This window comes from Corythoichthys intestinalis, chromosome 9 (genome assembly GCF_030265065.1).
Source record: "Corythoichthys intestinalis isolate RoL2023-P3 chromosome 9, ASM3026506v1, whole genome shotgun sequence".
Classification (NCBI taxonomy): Eukaryota; Metazoa; Chordata; class Actinopteri; order Syngnathiformes; family Syngnathidae; genus Corythoichthys; species Corythoichthys intestinalis.
Window position 1 is genome coordinate 29,261,846 of NC_080403.1, and position 19,457 is coordinate 29,281,302.

The 19,457-nt window shown below is 37.8% G+C and overlaps 2 protein-coding genes across 4 annotated transcripts; one reads left to right on the plus strand and one right to left on the minus strand.

Moving 5' to 3' along the window:
• Window positions 1–664: 664 nt before the first annotated feature.
• On the plus strand, window positions 665–11,095 carry cdk5rap1 (CDK5 regulatory subunit associated protein 1). Of its 2 annotated transcripts, XM_057846978.1 has the most exons (14): window positions 665–964; window positions 1,041–1,264; window positions 1,339–1,442; window positions 1,525–1,559; window positions 1,657–1,757; window positions 4,743–4,953; window positions 5,026–5,150; window positions 5,911–6,137; window positions 6,251–6,348; window positions 7,946–8,001; window positions 8,477–8,607; window positions 8,695–8,844; window positions 10,080–10,220; window positions 10,732–11,095. In XM_057846978.1, the coding sequence occupies exons 1-14, from the start codon at window positions 951–953 to the stop codon at window positions 10,783–10,785; spliced, it is 1,671 nt and encodes a 556-aa protein (XP_057702961.1). In that variant the 5' UTR covers window positions 665–950; the 3' UTR covers window positions 10,786–11,095. The 2 variants fall into 2 exon arrangements, with proteins under 2 accessions (XP_057702961.1, XP_057702960.1); XM_057846977.1 differs by having other exon boundaries at window positions 668–1,264.
• On the minus strand, window positions 11,069–19,056 carry LOC130922293 (bactericidal permeability-increasing protein-like). Of its 2 annotated transcripts, none has more exons than XM_057846979.1 (16): window positions 17,728–18,847; window positions 16,063–16,170; window positions 15,879–15,993; window positions 15,674–15,805; window positions 15,443–15,598; window positions 15,301–15,364; window positions 13,855–13,915; window positions 12,858–12,949; window positions 12,603–12,779; window positions 12,459–12,518; window positions 12,206–12,373; window positions 12,012–12,079; window positions 11,863–11,905; window positions 11,721–11,784; window positions 11,560–11,636; window positions 11,069–11,482 (listed from the first exon to the last, which is right to left on the minus strand). In XM_057846979.1, exons 1-16 carry the CDS (start codon window positions 17,858–17,860, stop codon window positions 11,441–11,443), a joined length of 1,560 nt encoding a protein of 519 aa, XP_057702962.1. In that variant the 5' UTR covers window positions 17,861–18,847; the 3' UTR covers window positions 11,069–11,440. The 2 variants fall into 2 exon arrangements, with proteins under 2 accessions (XP_057702962.1, XP_057702963.1); XM_057846980.1 differs by lacking the exon at window positions 17,728–18,847 and adding an exon at window positions 18,941–19,056 and having other exon boundaries at window positions 11,071–11,482.
• Between the last annotated feature and the right edge of the window lie 401 nt (window positions 19,057–19,457).

Below are 19,457 nucleotides of genomic sequence, written 5' to 3' on the forward strand. Positions count from 1 at the left end.
ATATTGATAACATTCGGTTAAGTAGGTGTTGTCTTTGTACAATGCTTTGGTGTCGTCAAATATCATATTATTATGTTAAAAATAAAAACTAAAATGAAAAGAAAGAAACTGAGAGTATGATAGGTGTTATCAATATGTGTTATCTATATGTAAGCAATGTTGAAGCAGACACCCATCCCTTTCTGTTTCAAATATAATTTCTGAAAAGAAAAAAAAATATGGTACCTAATTGTTAACATTGCATTCTGTAGGCTTTGTCACTGTAAATTGAATATATATTTAAAAAATTAACCCCTCCACCCCCACCCCGACCACCACTCATTGTATCTGAGCTATGCAATCAATGTAAATGCGACACAAATGAGGCCTTGAACACAATACATTAAGTTTATGTTATGTCTAAGTACCGAATTTATACATTTTGGCAAATAGTAAAAGCAAAAGCCGCTTAAAACGCCGAAGATTTGCTTTTTGGTGGATTTAAAAAATGTCTGCAGAACTAAGCGGTACTGTAATAATTTACTCGACGGACCCTAATTGTAGCTGGACTGTAGAGGGAAACATTTGTCTGACGGACATATTGACAACAAGAGCGTTCTGTAATAAGCATTTCCGTGATCGTTTATAATACTTCACCATTCAAGACTAAAAGGCTTCATGATTTTAAAAATATTGGCATTTACAGACAAACACGTTTGCAAATAGAAAGTTATGCAACTATTTGCCTGGATACGAGAATAAAAAAATTGTACTTTTGAAATTTGACGGATATATTTGCGAATATGCCTGACGACACGTTGAAGAAGGAGATTTTTCTCTTGATATCTGGACAACTGGTGTAGGTTACGTGACATTTGTTAGCGCATGCTACTATATCTAGGCAGACGAAACAATATGACAACGACAACCAACTAATTATGCACTAACTTCATTGTCTGAGGTCTTTTTGAATGCAGCTTGTAAGGTAGCCAAATAATTATGAAACAACTTATGAATTTATCTCATTTATTTTTCTCTAACAAACGTTTAACACCTGTCAGGTGTTTACAAGCCAGGTTGTGTTGTAGTTCAAGCAGTGTAGTTACTCCAAAGGAAAAGCGGGGAGCATTGAGCCTTTTTAAAACCCAAATATCATCTGGTCCAAGTTTTCATGATTTCATCCGTGGACTCCCAGGTAGTAACACAACAAATACTTCAGGCATAGACATAGAGTACAACCACGACTATCTTTCTGCAGACATGGTGCTGGGAAATTCGCGAAAGGGTAAATTGCTATATTTTTAATCATACTTTGGACAATTTGAACGGGATGCAAACCAATATTATGTCTTGATACAGTCTATTTTGAAACCTATGGATGTCAAATGAATGTAAATGACACGGATATCGCCTGGTCCATACTGCAGAGGAATGGATATCAACGTACAGCATATATAAGCGAGGTATCAGATGACTTTTATGTATTCACAATTTTGATACCACCTAATAACTCTTTAAATAACATTATGCCGTCTTTATCTGCAGGCTGATGTGGTCCTTCTTGTAACATGCTCCATAAGGTACTCCATAGAAAATTATTACAATTACATTAAACATTTTCAAATTATGCTTGGTAATAGATTTTTCATTTGAGTCCATTTCAATTTTATCTATCAGAGAAAAAGCCGAGCAGACAATCTGGAACAGACTACAACAACTGACTGCCATGAAGAATAAGCGCCTTAGGAGTCGGACCCCAATGAAAATTGGCATCTTAGGTATTATACTATGTATTCTGTTATTTATTTATTTATTTAAAATTCACTTTCTACTTGTAAATGGGATGTAATACTAATGAAATAAAAAACGAATAACATTTCATATCGTCTTCCGAGTGGCAGAGAAAGCTGAAAATGTGTGGAAAAACCTTGGGTTTTCAATGCTTGGTATACCCCAAAGGTTTGAGGTTTTCTTTTAGATTTTCTTGTAAAAAAAAACCGAGGCCGAACCCTTGGCAAAGAAACATCATCATATAGTTTGTGGGAATAAATTTACAAATTTATATTACGTAATATTCTTTTTACTGACACTACACACTCATACTGCAAATAGCAAAAAATGCATGAATCACATCATTCTTTAAATCCGGGGATAAAAATGATCTGAGCAATTACCGACCAATGTCAATTAGAGCTGGGAATCTTTGGGCATCTAACGATTCGATTACGATTACGATTCAGAGGCTCCGATTTGATTATAAAACGATTATTGATGCACCCCCGCTTTTTTTTTTAAATTTTTTTTATGTTTTGTACATTAGTTCCAAAATTGTTCAAAAATACTCTCAGGCTAAACCAAACTACTTTTTCAGTATTAAGTTAACATATAGCAGTAAACATTCATTCATTCATTCATTCATTTTCCATGCCGCTTTTCCGCACTGCTTTAAGATGGCGGCCGTTTACTAACGCCCGCATCTAGCTTTTTGTAGAAGTGCTGCTAACGCTACCGAATCTATATGGCATCTAGTCCTATATAAATGATGTCTACCGTTATTACATTATGTGGATGTACTTTGTAGCAGCTTTTCGGCAGCAGTCGGGTATGTTGTTGTGGTTTTTTTTATCTCGTAGCATGAGTTGAGCTCGAGCCGTGAGTTGAGCATTGGCATTACCCAAGGGGCCGGGTAATGAGAAGCATGATGTTTAGCTACTCTCGCTTCGTTACTCATTGTGTCCCGAAGACCGCGTGGCGCGCTGAGTGTGTTTTACTTCCGCTTTACTTGGCATATTTCAATAATCGGAATTTGGATGTTGGTGAATCGTTCTCGAATCTTTCACGGCCGAATCGCGAATAATCTAAGAATCGGAAATTTTGCACACCTCTAATGTCAATTCTGCCTGCCCTCTCCAAGGTTTTGGAAAGAGTCTACAACAAACTCAATAACTATCTAGACAAGCTAAACATCATTGTACCACCACAGAATGGATTCAGAAAGGAAAATTATACATATATGGCAGTACTTGACTGAACGGAAAAAGTCTACGATGCAATTGACAAAGGTGACTACGGAGTTGGCATTTTTTTGGACCTGTCCAAAGCATTTGACACCATTGAGACTGAAATACTTGTCAATAAACTGCAGCATTATGGGATTAAAGGCCTAGCACGAGACTGGTTCCGTAGTTATCTGTCTGAAAGACATCAGTATGCCAACATTAACAATTCTGAATCATCATACAAACTCATCAACCATGGAGTCCCCCAGGGCTCCATCTTTGGGCCGCTCCTCTTCAACCTGTACATTAATGATTTTGTTAATTACTCATTGATTTTACATAAAGTGATATTTGCTGACGATGCAAATTTGTTTTTTTCCGACAAAAATCCAGCTGCACTTGAGCAAATCGTAAATAATGAACTACAGAAAATAGACACATGGTTAAAATGTAATAAACTCTCTCCAAACATCAATAAAACAAATTACATTTTGTTTCGCTCCCATAAAAAACAAGCCATTAAACAAATCTCCCTAAACATAAACGGAGAAAACATTGACAGAGTCGGCTCTACAAAATTCCTGAGGGTCCATATTGATGAGTACCTTAATTTTAAAAAAACATATTGATGATCTTACAAATAAACTGTCAAAATATGCTGCTCTGTTTTTTAAATTGAGACATTTTCCCACTCTCTGCACTTCTCATTCTGTATAAATCTTTATTTGAACCACATTTACATTACTGTAAGATCATATGGTGCAACACATATCCAATTTATCTAAAATAAAAGCTTGAAATACTGCAGAAAAAAGCTATATGTGCCCTAACATGATCTAAGTTTAATGATCCAACGAAAATAATTTTTCACCGCTACCACCTTTAAAGACCACAACTATTATCAAAATGCTTGCGTAATGTATCAGATCATCTATAAACTAAACCATAAATTACGTGACCTCATACCGATCTGTATTCCTCAGTACACATATACTACCAGAAGAAAAAATGCAATCACTGGAAAAAAAGACGACTAAAAGTGTACAAGCTTTAGCATTGTGTGCAGAGGACCACAGATTTGGAATGAACTTGACGAAACACTTAAAATGTCACACTCCATCTTCATCTTTAAAAAAAGACTCAAAACTCATCTTCTAGCCATGTATGTATAATATGCTGATTCTTTGAATAACATTACTAAGGTGTCTAATATCAAATCCAATGTAACCAGATTTTTAAAGTTGTCCATAGTTAATTGTATGTATGTGTACGGGTGTGTGTGCATGTGCATGTTGTCCAACTGGGCCCCTGCTAAAAGCTTTAAATAGCATCTTGGAGTGTCCTTTTCGCACATTTTATATAAATCGTTTGCATATGAGCAATACTGTATATCTTAATGTGTGAATAATCTTTTTTTTTTTTTAAACCTGTCCTGTTCAGCTGTTTGACACAGAGAATGGAAGTCTAAGTGCCCGGATTCTGAACAGTTTAATGTTTCACATGGAGAGTCTGAGAGTCTTAATGTGTGAATAATCTGAACTGAACTGGTTGAGACGAAGGCTAAAATCACCTTTTGAGCATTTCACTGTTTCCTTAATTTTGCTGCTTTGGATCCGCCAAGCATACTCATATATTTTATGTCATTTGTTGTTGTTTTATTTTGTTTTATTTTTTTAGCTTTTATGCTTAAAGAATACATTTACACGCGGACTACAGAGCCTTTTTCAACATGACTTGTGTGTGTGCGTGTGTGTGTCCAACCAGGTTGCATGGCAGAGAGACTGAAGACCGAGCTTTTGGAACGGGAAAAGCTTGTAGATGTTCTCGCTGGGCCAGATGCCTACCGTGACCTTCCCCGTCTGTTGTCTCTGGCTGAGGGAGGTCAACAGGCAAGCAATGTTCTGCTTTCATTGGAAGAGACCTACGCTGACATCATGCCTGTCCACCACTCTCCTCAAGGACACAGTGCCTTTGTGTATGTTTATTTTAAAGGACGTTTTACAAGTCGTTTCATTCATTGCAATATAGATCAAATTATATTTTGCAGGTCTATCATGCGGGGCTGTGATAATATGTGCAGTTACTGCATTGTTCCCTTCACCCGGGGACGCGAAAGGAGTCGCTCGGCCAGCTCTATAATTGAGGAAGTTCGTATTCTTTCTGATCAGGCAAGTGATTGGATCGAATAGGAAGTGGAAATATTTATTTAAGATTTGAAATATTGATTTAACTTATCAAGTGTTGTGGATACAGTGTATCACAAAAGTTAGTACTCCTCTTGCATTTATGAAGATATTTAAGTATATCTTTTCATGGGATAACACTGACAAACTGATACTTTGACACAAGGAAAAGTACCGTAGTTTGTGTGTAGCTTATATAATAGAGTTAATTTATTTTCCCCTCAAAATAACTCAAAATATAGCCATTAATATCTAAACCCCTGGCAACAAAATTCCTTAATGTCCAAATTGGAGGGACATTGTGTACCTTCTTCAGAAGTGGCTTCCTCCTGGGGTGACAGCCATGCACACCAATTTGATGTAGAGTGCAGCATATGGTCTGAGCACTAACAGGCTGACCCCCCACCACTTCAATGTCTGCAGCAATGCTGACAGCACTCCTGTAGCGAGTCACAGGACATTTAGGAGCGAAATGACAAGCAGTACTCAGTTTGGACATTTAGGGATGTACGTTTTTCAAAGGGGTGTACTCACTTTTGTTGCCAGGGGTTTAGATATTAATGGCTACATTTTGAGTTATTTTGAGGGGAAAATAAATTAACTGTATTATATAAGCTACACACAGACTACTTTTCATTGTGTCAAAGTGTCATTTTGTCAGTGTTGTCCCATGAAAAGATATACTTAAATATCTGCAGAAATGCGAGGGGTGTACTCACTTTTGTGATACACTGTATGCTTTCAGGGAGTGAAGGAAGTGACATTGCTTGGTCAGAATGTAAACAGTTACAGAGATACATCTGAAGAACAGTTCTGTGGTGCCACTCCAACCAAGCTGAGCCGTGGCTTTAAGACGGTATACCGCCCAAAACTGGGAGGTTTGCGTTTCTCCGACCTGTTGGACAAAGTGTCACAGGTCAATCCCAACATGAGGATAAGATTCACATCACCCCATCCTAAAGACTTCCCTGATGAGGTAAGTGAGAATTTTAAAATTTCCGTTCTGAAAAAACATTTAAATGTCTGGCCATTTGACTGATGATTGATCAATTTAACCATCTGCGTGTGTGCGCATGCGTGCATGCATAGGTTTTGCATCTGATTGCAGAGAGAAAAAACATTTGTAAACAGATCCATCTTCCAGCTCAGAGTGGGAGCAGTCGGGTCTTGAAAGCTATGCGCCGTGGGTAAGAAACTGACCTGTCACCACAGTAGAAAAATATGTTGTAATAATGTTCTAAATTCTAATACATGTAAACATCAGTACAGAGTATAAAGAAAACTAACATTTCACTTGTGAAGCAATTCAGTTATTGTTTTAGTTCCAACATTTGGATCATTGTCATTTCGCATCATCTATTCTCTGTCAAGCTTGAATTAGCGGAAGGATAGTCTTAAGATTTTTTGCAAAATGTCTTGATATACAGTGGTACCTCGACATATGAACACCTTGACATATGATCCTTTCGACATCCGACATAAAATTTGACTTCGTCATTTGTCTCGACATATGACGACATACTCGAAATACGACGATTGTGAACAGTGTCACAATTTCATTGTTTTCCTGTAAAATAGGCAGATTTTCTTGTGAGAAAAATCAACATGGGTCCCAAGAAGGTTAGTGCAGGTGGTGAAAAAGGAAGAAGAGGACGCTTACCATTAAAATTAAGATGGAATATGTCTACGATCTCGACTGTACTCCTCCGACCTCGATTCACCACTCCATATAAATTAAAGTGACAATTATTATTGTAAAATCTGAAAGTCGCCAGCTTTGTCAGGTTTTTTAATCATTTATTTCAGAACTCTTGCAACACAACATGGCAACTGTCCGCAGTAGCCGACGCCAACAACAACAGAACATGAAACGTAAAAGTAAAAACTCTAAGACACCTCTCTCACTCTTGTCAGTCTGTTCAGGGCCAGCATGCAAAACACCACAGCAAAATTAGAACGGGATTATAGTTAATAGTTTGTTCGTTATTATATTATTATTTTTCTGACTTGTATTTATAATGTATTTGTTTTGCTATGTGTAATTGCTATTTTGTAAGTGTACCTGCAGTATTTATGAAGGATTAAGTGTAGGTTTTTGGGCAGTGGAATGAATTAATTGAATTATGATCTATTTTTATGGGAAAATCCTGCTTGACATACGACCATTTCGATTTACAATCCAGGTCCAGGAACAATTTAATCCGTATGTAGAGGTACCACTGTACTTGAATTAATTATTCTGTCAACAATAGCAATGCGTCCAGGCCTTGAGGGAGCAAAGCAGTCTCAAACCATGATGTCCCTCACTCCCTACCTCCATAAATCACAGTTGGGATGAGGTTTTGATTTTTGCACCCCGTTGTGTGTTCCTTCCAGACAAGTTAACTGTGATTTAATTTGTCCACCGAATAGTTTGCCAGTAGCACTGGGGAGCATTCGGGTTCTCTTTTTCAATAGCTATCACAATGTTTTTTTGACAGCCCATTAAATACCAGTCAGTCCTAGAGAGGGTAGTTTTCTACATTTACATACAGTTCTTCCTACTGTAAAGTAATGCACAAGAATGGTAGTTTGTTTGTACTAGATATTAGAAATAATAATAATAAATAACAAAACATGTAATTTAATGTCTGTTGGACAGGGGTTAGTTCATTCAGGTTGTTTGTCTTTCGAATTAAATTATGATCAGATCACATTTTTACAGTGTGATCCATTTACGCAGAAATCAAGGTATAGGGTTCACATATTTGTTCATAAAACTGATGTTTAAAACATTAATTACAGGTATACAAGAGAGACATACCTCGAATTGGTACAAAACATCAGGAATATTATTAAAGGTAGGTCAAGCTTATGACTGAGTTTACTTACCCATTAGTTCCTGTTTAATATTGTTAATCATACCGAGCATTATTTTGATTGCAAAAAAAAAACAAAAACTTTTGTACACACATATTGAATATCATCTTAAGCAGGGGTAGCCAACTCCGGTCCTTGAGGGCCCCTATCCAGCTTGTTTTCCATGTCTCCCTCCTCCAACACACCTAACTCTAATAATCAGGATCGTTATCAGGCTCCTGCAGAGCTCACTGATGAGCTGATCATTTGATTCAGGTGTTTTAAAGGACGGAGACATGGAAAACAAGCTGGATAGTGGCCCTCGAGGATCGGAGTTGGCTACCCCTGATCTAAAGCTTGTGGCCTGCCATTGCCTATTACATTACAGTAGGCTAATTAAAGCAATTCAATTTATTTTTGTATGTTTTGTATTTACCTCTAGTTTAATATGTCACGTATATGTGCGTGTTTGTGTAGATGTAAGTCTCAGCAGTGACTTCATCTCAGGCTTTTGTGGCGAGACAGAAGAAGATCACCAGCAGACCTTGTCCCTCATCAGAGAAGTTGGCTACAACATTGGGTTCCTTTTTGCCTATAGCATGAGAAAGGTAAATAATTCACAAACCATCTTGTACCATTACTTGATTCCATCATAAACATGTTTTTGAGCTCTCTGTTTTTGTTGTCCAACCTAGAAAACTCATGCGTTCCATTCCCTTAAAGATGATGTGGCACCGGATGTGAAGCAACGTAGGCTGGAGGAGTGTATTAGTGTGTTCAGAAAGGAAGCTGCGAGGGTCAACGCTACTCTCATTGGAAGCACACAACTCGTCCTAGTGGAGGGGGTCAGTACAAGGACTGAACGATATTGGAAAAAACTGATGTTGCGGTTTTTGGGTGGTTTGCGATATATTGCGATGTATCTTGCAATATTAAAACTAGAAGAATTTTCACCAGACTTGAATAGCTCTGTTTGGGAAGACTTTGCTTGACTCACTATGACCACATTGTATTCATTAGAGATGTCCCGATCACATCATCGGAAATTGGGCCGATTGCGCAGTTTTTCAGAGGATAGGAATCGGGTGAAAAGGATCGGGTTTTTAATTTGAAAAATACATTCATGATTTTCAGCTTCATGCTTGTACAGCTTCTCATGCTCTCTCCTGGAAAGCAGTGTGACCAAACTGTTTTTCTTGGTCGACAGTGTAGCTGGTGTTTGGTACTTTAAGTTAACGATGATTGACAAGTTTGTAGTTTTGATCTGGCCAGAGACGCCTCGATAGCTCTACGATTAAAGGCACAAATGTGTTAATCATCGTCGAGCTTCGTACACAGTCTTAAAGTGTTCTGTTCAACTCATTCATTGTGTAAGTGAGAGGCTGTTCTCCGCAGCGTGAGCGTCAAAGCAAACAAAAAAACTAATTTTTTCTGTATCGAATGAGGACTCCATATTGGGAGATTCTCAAAATCAGGTAACTTGGGCTCGGACTCGGGTGCAATAATATGCGATTGAGACATTATTATATTTTTATTATTATATTATATTTTCCTGGCCCTTTGCATAAAGCTTACTCTTCCTATGCCGAAAGTGAGCACAGGTTTCAATCTTTACGCACCTCTTCAGGCATTCCTTTTCTCATAGGCACTGTCCTACCTCGTTTCCGGCCGTATTATTGGGTGGGAGACCATCCCTCCACAATTGCATGGTTTATTAAAACAGTGAAGCAGAGGAGGTAGAAAAATACATGATTTGACTGTAAGCGTAAAAGAGGGGACTACAGAGGAGTGTTCAAGGATACTGGTTGACTTGTGATTTGTTGGGGATTTAGAACATTCTGCCCCTAGACTAATTTGCAACATTTAAAATAATCCTTATGTAGTAGTTCTACATGACAATATTATCATCCTGAAAATAGCTCTTTTTTATTTTTTCAAAGCTATCAGATATTTACGGAAATCTATGAATTGATTTGGAATGTGTAACAAAGCTCACACTAAGTAGAAGGTGCAAAAGTTGTACTGGGTTAGTGTAACTTTATCAAGCAACTATGCTCACGGCCCATTCTCTTTTATTCAGGAGAGTAAGAGATCTGCCAAGGAGCTGTGTGGAAGAACAGATAGCAATATGAGAGTCATCTTTCCTAGAAAGAATGTTGCTGTTCATTCTGCAGAGTCCAACATGGATGCAATAATGGCTGGAGACTTTGTGCTTGTGAAGGTATGGTTTTGCATTACCACATTTTATAGGAGTTTTAAAAGCAAACATCAGAGTTCAGACACATTGATCTATTAAGAAAGATGATACCCCTCTTTTTAGTAGTGATATACTAATTTAATTTAAATCACCATCTATGTATGTATTTGCCCCTTCAACATTTCTGTAAAAATATTTAATATTTATAACAATGACATCAGTTGAATACACTGAGAAAATATGTCCTCGCTGTGAAAAATCATGCCATAAATGAGTTTCGTCTAGGCGGAAGTGGTTATATTCAGGAAGAAATAATTGGTCGATATCAATTAAAATGAAATACCATTTAAGAACATTTCCAAATCTTAACAACGGCATGATGGTTTGATCTAAATTGTCATATGCAAAGATCATTACAGATTACACTGGGCCTCTATATCATTACTATTTGTGTGAGACTCTAAAAGAGATTTTAATGACTCAACATTTAATAGCATATCATTAATAAATGATGTGTATCTCTTCTCTCATGTAGATTTTGTCCGCCAGCTCTCAGAGTTTGCGGGGTCAAGCCCAGCAATTAGTGTGACGAACATTTTCTTACCCAACCATGACTGCCACATGATGTTGATCTGCACTGTTGACATCTCAGGAATCAAACTACAGTATGTCAAAATATTGTCATCATTTCAGCCATTTTAGTCACTCAGTCACCGTGTTTGTCTTGATGAAAAAACAGAACTCGTCCTATGCACAGGTTGTTATGTAATGTATGTTATCATCATTAGATTTTTTTAAACTATTGAGTTAATAAACTTAAGTACAGTATAGAAACATTTGGTTTGTGTCATTTTGACGTTCAAATGTTTATTAAAGGGCATTAGAATTTATTTGAAAAGTCTGATCGTATTCATGTTTTATTCAACATACCATTAAATTAGATGACAAATCCAGTCTCAGAAAGCGCAGACTGCCCTGCACACTTTTTGGATGACACAATTTTACAAAATTAAAAAAAAAAAGCCTGCTGAAGAAAAAAATGAATCACATTTACATGTAATTTTGAAGAGTGAAATGTACAATGTTTAATTTCACAAACAGAAAGTATCACAAATGTTAAGCTGTAATATTGGCTTGAAATGGCTGGAGATGGAGAGATTTTGCTGCAATTGGTGCTATGATTGTTCCTCTACAGCCAGTGAGTCGCTCTGGAATAGGAGAAAACACTTTGGGTTTTACATTCATCATCCTGCAAACTGAACATCTGTCCCAATCAGCATGTAGTCCTACAGGAGAAAAAAGATCAACATTTAAAAGCTAAAATCAGATGATTTAGGCATTACTTGAAATCTATTCTTTTGACCTTAAGGATCTGAAGATCAGTGTTAACAAGCTTCATCTTCCCAATGGCAGGTAGAGGGTATCCCTTTGCAAGTTGAACTACGACGCAATCCGTGCATTAAGATTACTTGACAAGAAAATGTAGATCTAAATACAGAACAGGGAAGCTTGGTAGCAGCTTACCATTTAGTTTAGGTATAACAACCACTTTTAGGACCATGCTCAGGATGTTGTCAAGTGATCTGACCTGTATGTTAAATTCAGGTTAGTTCCTCTCACTGCTATGAATTAATAGCTGCAATTTCCGTCTCAATCCAACTCTTACCCGAAAGTCTCCCACATAACTTGTCCCCAAGGTCAGATCCATTCTGTGCAAATGAAGCAAAATTAGACTGTGACGTTCATCTTCACAAGGAACCTTTGGCCCCACCATCTCCTCTTAGAATAAAGATTTTTTTTTTTTTCCAAACTCACTTGTTCAGGATGACAGCTCCAGCTAGCCTCATGCCACTGACAAACACTCGGGCACTGACACTGGTCTCCTGTCATGGGACAATGAGCACGAGTGAAGATTTTTATTATATATATATACTTTTTTTTTTACTAAAATGGCAACCAAAATGACTTGAATATGTAATCAAAAAGGATATAAAAGCTATTTAACATGCCAAGTTCAGGACAAATAAAGGAGAGAGAGTTGCATTGGGTTGGATCGCATAAGCCGTCACTGTGCTGGTGGCTTGAATAGTCGCGTTGCTTGGCTCCAAAGTGATGATGGGATTTTTCACCGTTTTTACCAGCAGTTTCATCAATAAACCCGGGAAAGATTTGGCAATCTGAAAGTTCATGGCAATATTTATTGACTAATCACTTTCCCCTCCAAGTTCATAGTTTTGAAAGATTTACTGTAGATTCTGTCACCTGGGGGATGAAAACTCCAAATGTTCTGGTGTTCAGCCTGATTGGAGAGCTTTGAGGGATCTGTAGCAACGGAGTGTGATAAGTCTTAGGCTATCATGAAGGAATGAGAGCACACACAGTTGAAATGAGAATATTGTGACGCACCATATCATCAGTAATGTACAAGCTCAGGGCTCCAGCTGTGTTGTAGACAAAAGCTGCAGAGTTGGCAGTGAAGGTAGACACACCAATGTACAGCATTTTATTGTTCTGAGGCGGCAAAGAGAACACCGCTGCGGGGAAAGGAGTTTCCTGATGCTTCTCGATGTTGTAGAATTCTCCCTAGATGCAAGAGAGGTCTGTTCCATAAACCGTATCCAACTCGGCCTTTTAAAACAATATCAATAGATGTGGTTTTACCTTCAAGCTCAAACCTATGGAGGAGTTGAAGATTTCAGGTGCAGAGACCAATGAATATTCAATCTCGGCATACTTGTCCACTTGGGCTAAGACTGCAGGATAGAAAAAATTAGAAATAAATACAATACATGGAATCACAGGTTGTGAGGCCTGTTCAGTCAGAGGATGGTGTGATTACTAGTAGTAATCACTTCCTAATACAGCTTCCTATTTTGTGTGCTTTCTGACAGACAAGCAGAAGTGTATGTGTTCCCGTACATTTCATTGAAGAGTCTGCGAAAGAACTACCGCCCACTAAAACTTCAAACTAATTCAATGAAGCGTTTACGCAATACAGACCAATTTGGGGCAACGGCTATGCATTATTGCGTCGAGTATGAAATTAAATATCTTGCTGACTGTCAACAGTGCAACATATCATTTTCTTACCCTTTTGTGCTTTGAGATTCAATCAAAACTATGAAAGATAGGTGTATTCAGTGTAATATTTCAGGAACTTTATGTGAGTAGAGTACTGCAAATACAAATCACTGTCCATAGCACAGATTTAGTATTTCTAACTTTGCACACAGGTGCAGTTCGAGCTCAGGGTTTGGGAACGCTTCTCATAACTCTTGATTGAATTACCGGTATGTGAGATTATGGTGGTCCGACCAGTCGAGAAAGGAAAACTACTCCTCGTTCCCCAATATACGACCTGCCATACGAAGCTTGACATTTCAAAAGTGAATTTTCTGTCTCAGAATTGGGCTTTCAATAGGTTTTACAGTTTGTGTTAGGCGTTTGTTCATCCAGTTTTAAAGGATTCTCAACTCTGTCAAATACACAATTGTGAAGTAGTTATTTTTTACACCGAAAACCTCTGTTACTTAACCCTAGGCTTTTTCTGTTTTTTCCTTACGCTGAATTATAAGTTAGACTCGCTGACTTATTAGATCATAAGCATTACTAAGTAGTTTCTGGAATTCACATGACATTAATTGAGATGCTTGTTTACCATTGAGCGTTTTCAACTGAGGGTTCAGATCAGACACGGCATCAGCCACCAGGGGGCAGATCTGAAAAGGTAAATGGTAAATCAGATCATAGTCGTTAGATTTGCATTATATCATAATATCAAACAAAGTCAGCAGTATTTTAAAAATTATCCTGATTATTTGTCCTGTAATGTGGGTTATGAATAATAATTTTCTTCACCTTAACCCATTCAGACCAAAGCATGCTGCTGAAGGACATGACGCGTTCGCGTCTCTAAACCAATAAATACCGTAATTTTCGCACTATAAGGCACACGTAACTATAAGGCGCCACCCACCAAATTTGACAGGAAAATGGCATTTGTTCATAGATAAGCCGCACTGGACTAAAAGTCGCGGCTGTCCTCACTCTATTAAGGGATATTTATACCAAAAGATATTAACCGGTAACACTTTATTTGACAGCGGCATCATACGACTGTCAAATGAACCACCGACTGTCAAATGAACCACCATGAAGCTCAGAACCATTTGGCTGCGAAGCTTTATTGCTTCAAGATGCTTCATTTGGCCATCACTGCTCCCTTGGGGGAGAAAATCAACCTCCTGCTGCCACCTGCTGTCAACACTATTGTTGTCCAACATGCCTCCTAGCATGTATTGCAGCACTACCGATGTAAATAACAATCAAAATTCAGGTTCTGTGCTAATTATTTCTTCAGTTACTGGTCCAGTTGTTTCATTAATTTCTAGTTTTGGTATTTTGTAATTTGCTGGATGACAATTACATCTGTTATAATCATTCTGTAATGGACCTGAAAGTGTCATGTAATGATTGTGCCGGTCTTATGAATGCCTTATGACGACGCGATCAAATAATGTTACCCATTGCCACTTTTGGGAGATGACTGGATGAACCTTTACCCAATCGGAATCAAATCATGAGGTTTGGCACTCCCTCTTTGCTATTTTTGGTTCTTTGAAAAAATAACGTAAAGTGCTAATTTTTCATTAAAAACACAATAACATTACATTAAAAATAACCCATAAAAGCATGAAATATCCCTGACCTAAAAAAATTGCGCTTTATTCAGGTGTTTAAGTAGAGCAAAAATCAGAGCAGATTTTTTTTTTTTTTTGCCTAGCTGAAAATATGCGGGTCTAAAGGGTTTATTTAATGCTTCAGATAGCCCTGGGGCACAGCAATCATAAATGATGAACTTTATTTTTAAATTACACATCCTTAAGTTTGTGGTCAACTGGTTCTGGCCAGGCTAATTCAAGCATGGAGAAAATAAACCGTTTTCGATAGTGTTTTTACAATGCATTTCCCAAGTCTTTAACCATCTGCTAAAACAAAGGAATCAATAAATAACGACATTCACACTATTTAGTTAAAATTTCTATTTGTAAAATGTGATTCATGTTAATTCGAGGCAGATGGTCAAGGGTGCGTAAGTTCTCACCTTCTTTTGGAGCGCATTGCGCAATGACTTGTTAATGATGTTTGTGAAAAGATTGTACAGCCAGCTGAAATAAAAAAGACACCTTGAAGAATGAGAAAAGGCACTTCTTCTGGACAGTATTGCACAGCGGGCCTTATTTCACCTGGCTCCACCATGGAATTTGATGCTCACGCTGCCAACAGTAGCTGCACAATCAACATTATTGACTTGAGGTCGCCCTGTTTCATCACTTTTGACAGCAACACCTGTCCTGATGGACAGTTGATTCACACTTAAATCAAAGGAACCACTGTCCTTCCTGTTCAGAGAAATGAGACACTGATTTTAGGTAAAACTAGTGTTTTCTGTATGAGACACATCTTGTCTAACTCACAATATTCTGCGGTACTTGACCCTCCAGTTACCCTTCATACTGATGAAGGCGTTACTTATAGACAGTCTGACACCAGTCCCAGGTATTAGATCCACGGCAGAGGAAGGTAATCCCACAGCCACTGTTTGCATACTGGAGGAAACAACATGGTATTGGAGAGAAAGCAATAATTGACAATCTAGGGTAGATCAATAGGTTGTCTTACTTTGAGAATCTGTACTCAACCTTGCCGATGACAGACAGTCTTTGTTTTCCAGATATATCTGGTATTGTTATACTTTTGAGTTTCTGCTGGATGGACGCCATCCCGAGTTGCCTGCCTAACAGGGAAAACATTGGCTATTGAAACTCGGTGCTTTGTTTGCTTTGGTTATATCTACAATCCATACCATATTCAATGCCATTATCTGTCAGTTTGACTTTCACTCCAGGACTGGTGCTTGAGGTCGGATGGGTGAGGGCAATGAGCAACAGCAAACACCACAGGGACATGTTAACTTTTTGGGGGAAAAAAAGGTGATGGAAAATTACTCAGAGCAGCTGTTTGCCCCTCTTATCACACAAAGAGACTCTCAGGTCAACTCCTACATCTCGTTTCGCAAAACCTAATCACTTTCCATGGCAAAAAACTGAAACCTATTCATTAAATACGTACATTTACATAACATTATTTGGTAGCACTGAGACTTTTGGTTACCTTCTCATGCTCTCCCTTTGTGCAAGGGAAGAAATTGTGGTATCTATGTGGAAATTAGGAGTGGGAACCTCTTGGTACCTCACGATACGATTTGCGATACAAAGCTCACAATAACAATAGTCTGACAATATGGCGATACAACGATTATCGATACATTAGTCAGGAAATCATTCTAGGATATTCTACAAACAACTAATAAACAGAAAAAACAAGCTTCTGCTGGGAATTGGAATGAGTTTATCACATGTAGACGTCTAATCCATTTGAACTGGGAGGATGGCAAATGGATTGAACGTCTATGGCCGGTAGTGGCAGCGAATGCCAGGCAATGAGGTAATTTTGGGTCATTTAAAGTCATTTTCCTGTTGATTTTCAGTTACTTCCTGTTGATTTTGGGGTATTTTATGGGTCTCTTCCTGTTTATTTTGAGTTACAGAACAGGAAGTGACCTGGAAATCACCCAAATGAATAGGCAATGACTCAAACTCAACAGAAAATGACCTGTATATGCCCTAAAATGAACAGCAAGTGACCTGTAAATGCTCTGAAAATCGGACAGAATGACTGTGAATGCTCTGGTTTCGAATAAACAAATGTTCCCAGTCTAAATGGATTGGGCGTGAAGCACCATCAATGCAGCCTTAGCGTTAGATGAGACACTATCATGATGGAAGATTTTGGTAGCAACTTGTTTGTTCATTTTTATTTTTATTATAGACATTGACACCTTTTTAAAACTATATCTCAATTCTTGGCAGGAGCATATCGATAACCTTTTGGGATGCAAGGTATCACGATATATCACCATTTCGATATTTTGTCACACCCCTAGTGGATATCCCTCAGAAAGACTTGTGAACTGGGCCACCTCAAACAACCCTTGTCTCTCTTTGCTACAAAAATAATTTATCATAAAAGACAGTTTGCTCTCTGTCTTATTTTACTGTACCTCGGTCTAAAATATCAACAATACAAGATTGGTAAAATAGCAACAAATCAATGGTTTCCTTCTTGAAGGGAAAAGGTACCGTTCTCGCACACACCATATAATTGTTTGCATTAGTATAACACATTCATTTAACTATAGTTTAGGCAGACTCCACTCAGTGGCCTTGAACACAGTAAAGTGAATCACCTTATCGGTGCTCATGAGAGGGAAAAGGAAAAATGGTACCGTTTCTCGTAGGCACCGTCTAACTGTTTGCATTACTCGAACACACGTAATATAATCAATCAGGGAATAGTATCATTTCTCATATTTACTGTAGGACTGTACTACTCTAACACACCTAATGTAAAATAAATAGCACACCATAGTTTAAAGAAACAGAATAGATACACAACGCCAGATACACACCTTCGGCCGGCCCACGGACATAAAAAACACTGGACACTGAGATAAGACAGATTTTGCTGCTCGGAAACATGTAGCCTTGTTTTGGATCCAGAATTGTCCCTCCGTCATCTGTTTTTGCCTTGGTTTTGACCATTGTCGACGAATAAATTGTCAACCTGCTTTCGGCGAGTCTTTTTCAAACTTTTGGAACATGGAGTCAGTACAAAGGGTTAATATCAGAGGTGAACGCGCGAAGTTCCGCCTTCCCTGTTCGCGCGCGTGGAGGCAGCATCGGCAGAGCGGCGCTTTGTTCAGCTGTCGCTGTTTCCCTGCGGCTTGTCTGGGGAGGCGAATTTCAACATTCTTTAGTCTGTAATGTACACCCGCAATCATAAATTCAGTTTCAGTTGAATGAGAGAGAGTCTAGAAATCTTTGATAAAGGGTGTAATTCTGCTGTGATAGCCTACACGGTCATGGATCTTAATTGTATACATTTATGCAAACTGTTTTTATTTGGGATTTCAGTAGACCTTCATTTTATAATCAAATTGAATCAATCACTTTCCACTTTTATACAGTACATACTCCATCACAATATGAAAAGGTGCAAAAGAAGAGATCAATCAGAATTTGCCATTTAGGAAACAATGTATATGTAGATCGAAGACGAGAAAGGAATACCCCATATATGAGATTTAAGGGGGAAAAAAAATCAAATTCTTTTTGACTGACTGAAACCACATGATGCCTGTTAGGTCAACAGCCTAGCATTTTTATTTAATTAGTTCAGATTGGAGGCCACATTCTCTTTCCATTTGGAAATTAACAAAAGGGAACAAAGAACTACCATACTTTATTTACACTAGTATATTCTGACTACACACGAAAAAACCCATTGCAGTATATTTTTTTTAATGGTTCAAACCATTTTACAGTAGTGTATATTGTATTTTCCATTTCCAATTGTCAAAAAATGTTCAAACTGAGAAAGGCTTCAATGAAAGAATTGTGAATGTTATCCAACTTACTTAACCTACCTTCAGAAAATGTACCAGAACAGACAGGCTTTCAAAAGGAAAAAAGTTTGAATTACAGTATAAGGCATATAAAGTGTTCCACCTAGGTATCATCAATTGCCCATGCTATGAATACTATTATGACAGTTAAATCATTTAATAAGTCTGTATTCATACTGCAGTCTCAGAGCAACAATATTAATAAATATACACATACCGGTAGTAGTCGTTAACTGAGCCAAGTAGCTTCTCTTGCCGTGGTGACTTGTATCAAGAGACTGAAAGTGGAAGCATCGTGCACATGCCTCTAATCCACTTACACAATCAGCAACTAGACTTGACAAGGGGAATATCCCAAATGGCCAAACAGTGAGAAACATTGTATTGTACATAGTTGTGAAATTTTTGAGCTAAGAAGTTCAAATTTCTTCAAAATCTTCTTGGCGACTGGTGAAATTTCAACATGATAACTTTTGGGAAAAAAAACATGATTTATATACAGTATATAATAATTATTTGTTTTTTTTCCCAGCTTCCTATGATGTGAACCCCTCAGAAACTTGGATTGGTAGAGCTACACTACCTAAGATTTTATTATTTTGAATAATTATTCAAACATATTGGAAACACCTTCCCTCCTGTTAGAGCCATAGACAAATATATTTCAAAGTGTCAATATATTATTGACACTTAACACCGACTTTTTTTTTTATTTTCTTACACCAGACATGTTA

What these genes read in the sequence shown, in the direction of transcription:
- cdk5rap1 (XM_057846977.1), top strand. Translation starts at nt 979, where the DNA reads ATGAAACAACTTATGAATTTATCTCATTTATTTTTCTCTAACAAACGT. An exon ending in CTTGTAACATGCTCCATAAG is followed by an intron (nt 1,560 to 1,656) that starts GTACTCCATAGA and finishes TTTATCTATCAG; the next exon opens with AGAAAAAGCCGAGCAGACAA. An exon ending in AACTCGTCCTAGTGGAGGGG is followed by an intron (nt 8,845 to 10,079) that starts GTCAGTACAAGG and finishes TCTTTTATTCAG; the next exon opens with GAGAGTAAGAGATCTGCCAA.
- LOC130922293 (XM_057846979.1), bottom strand. Translation starts at nt 17,860, where the DNA reads ATGGTCAAAACCAAGGCAAAAACAGATGACGGAGGGACAATTCTGGAT. An exon ending in GGAGCTGTCATCCTGAACAA is followed by an intron (nt 11,906 to 12,011) that starts GTGAGTTTGGAA and finishes TCATTTGCACAG; the next exon opens with AATGGATCTGACCTTGGGGA. An exon ending in GTTATGTGGGAGACTTTCGG is followed by an intron (nt 11,785 to 11,862) that starts GTAAGAGTTGGA and finishes TTTAACATACAG; the next exon opens with GTCAGATCACTTGACAACAT.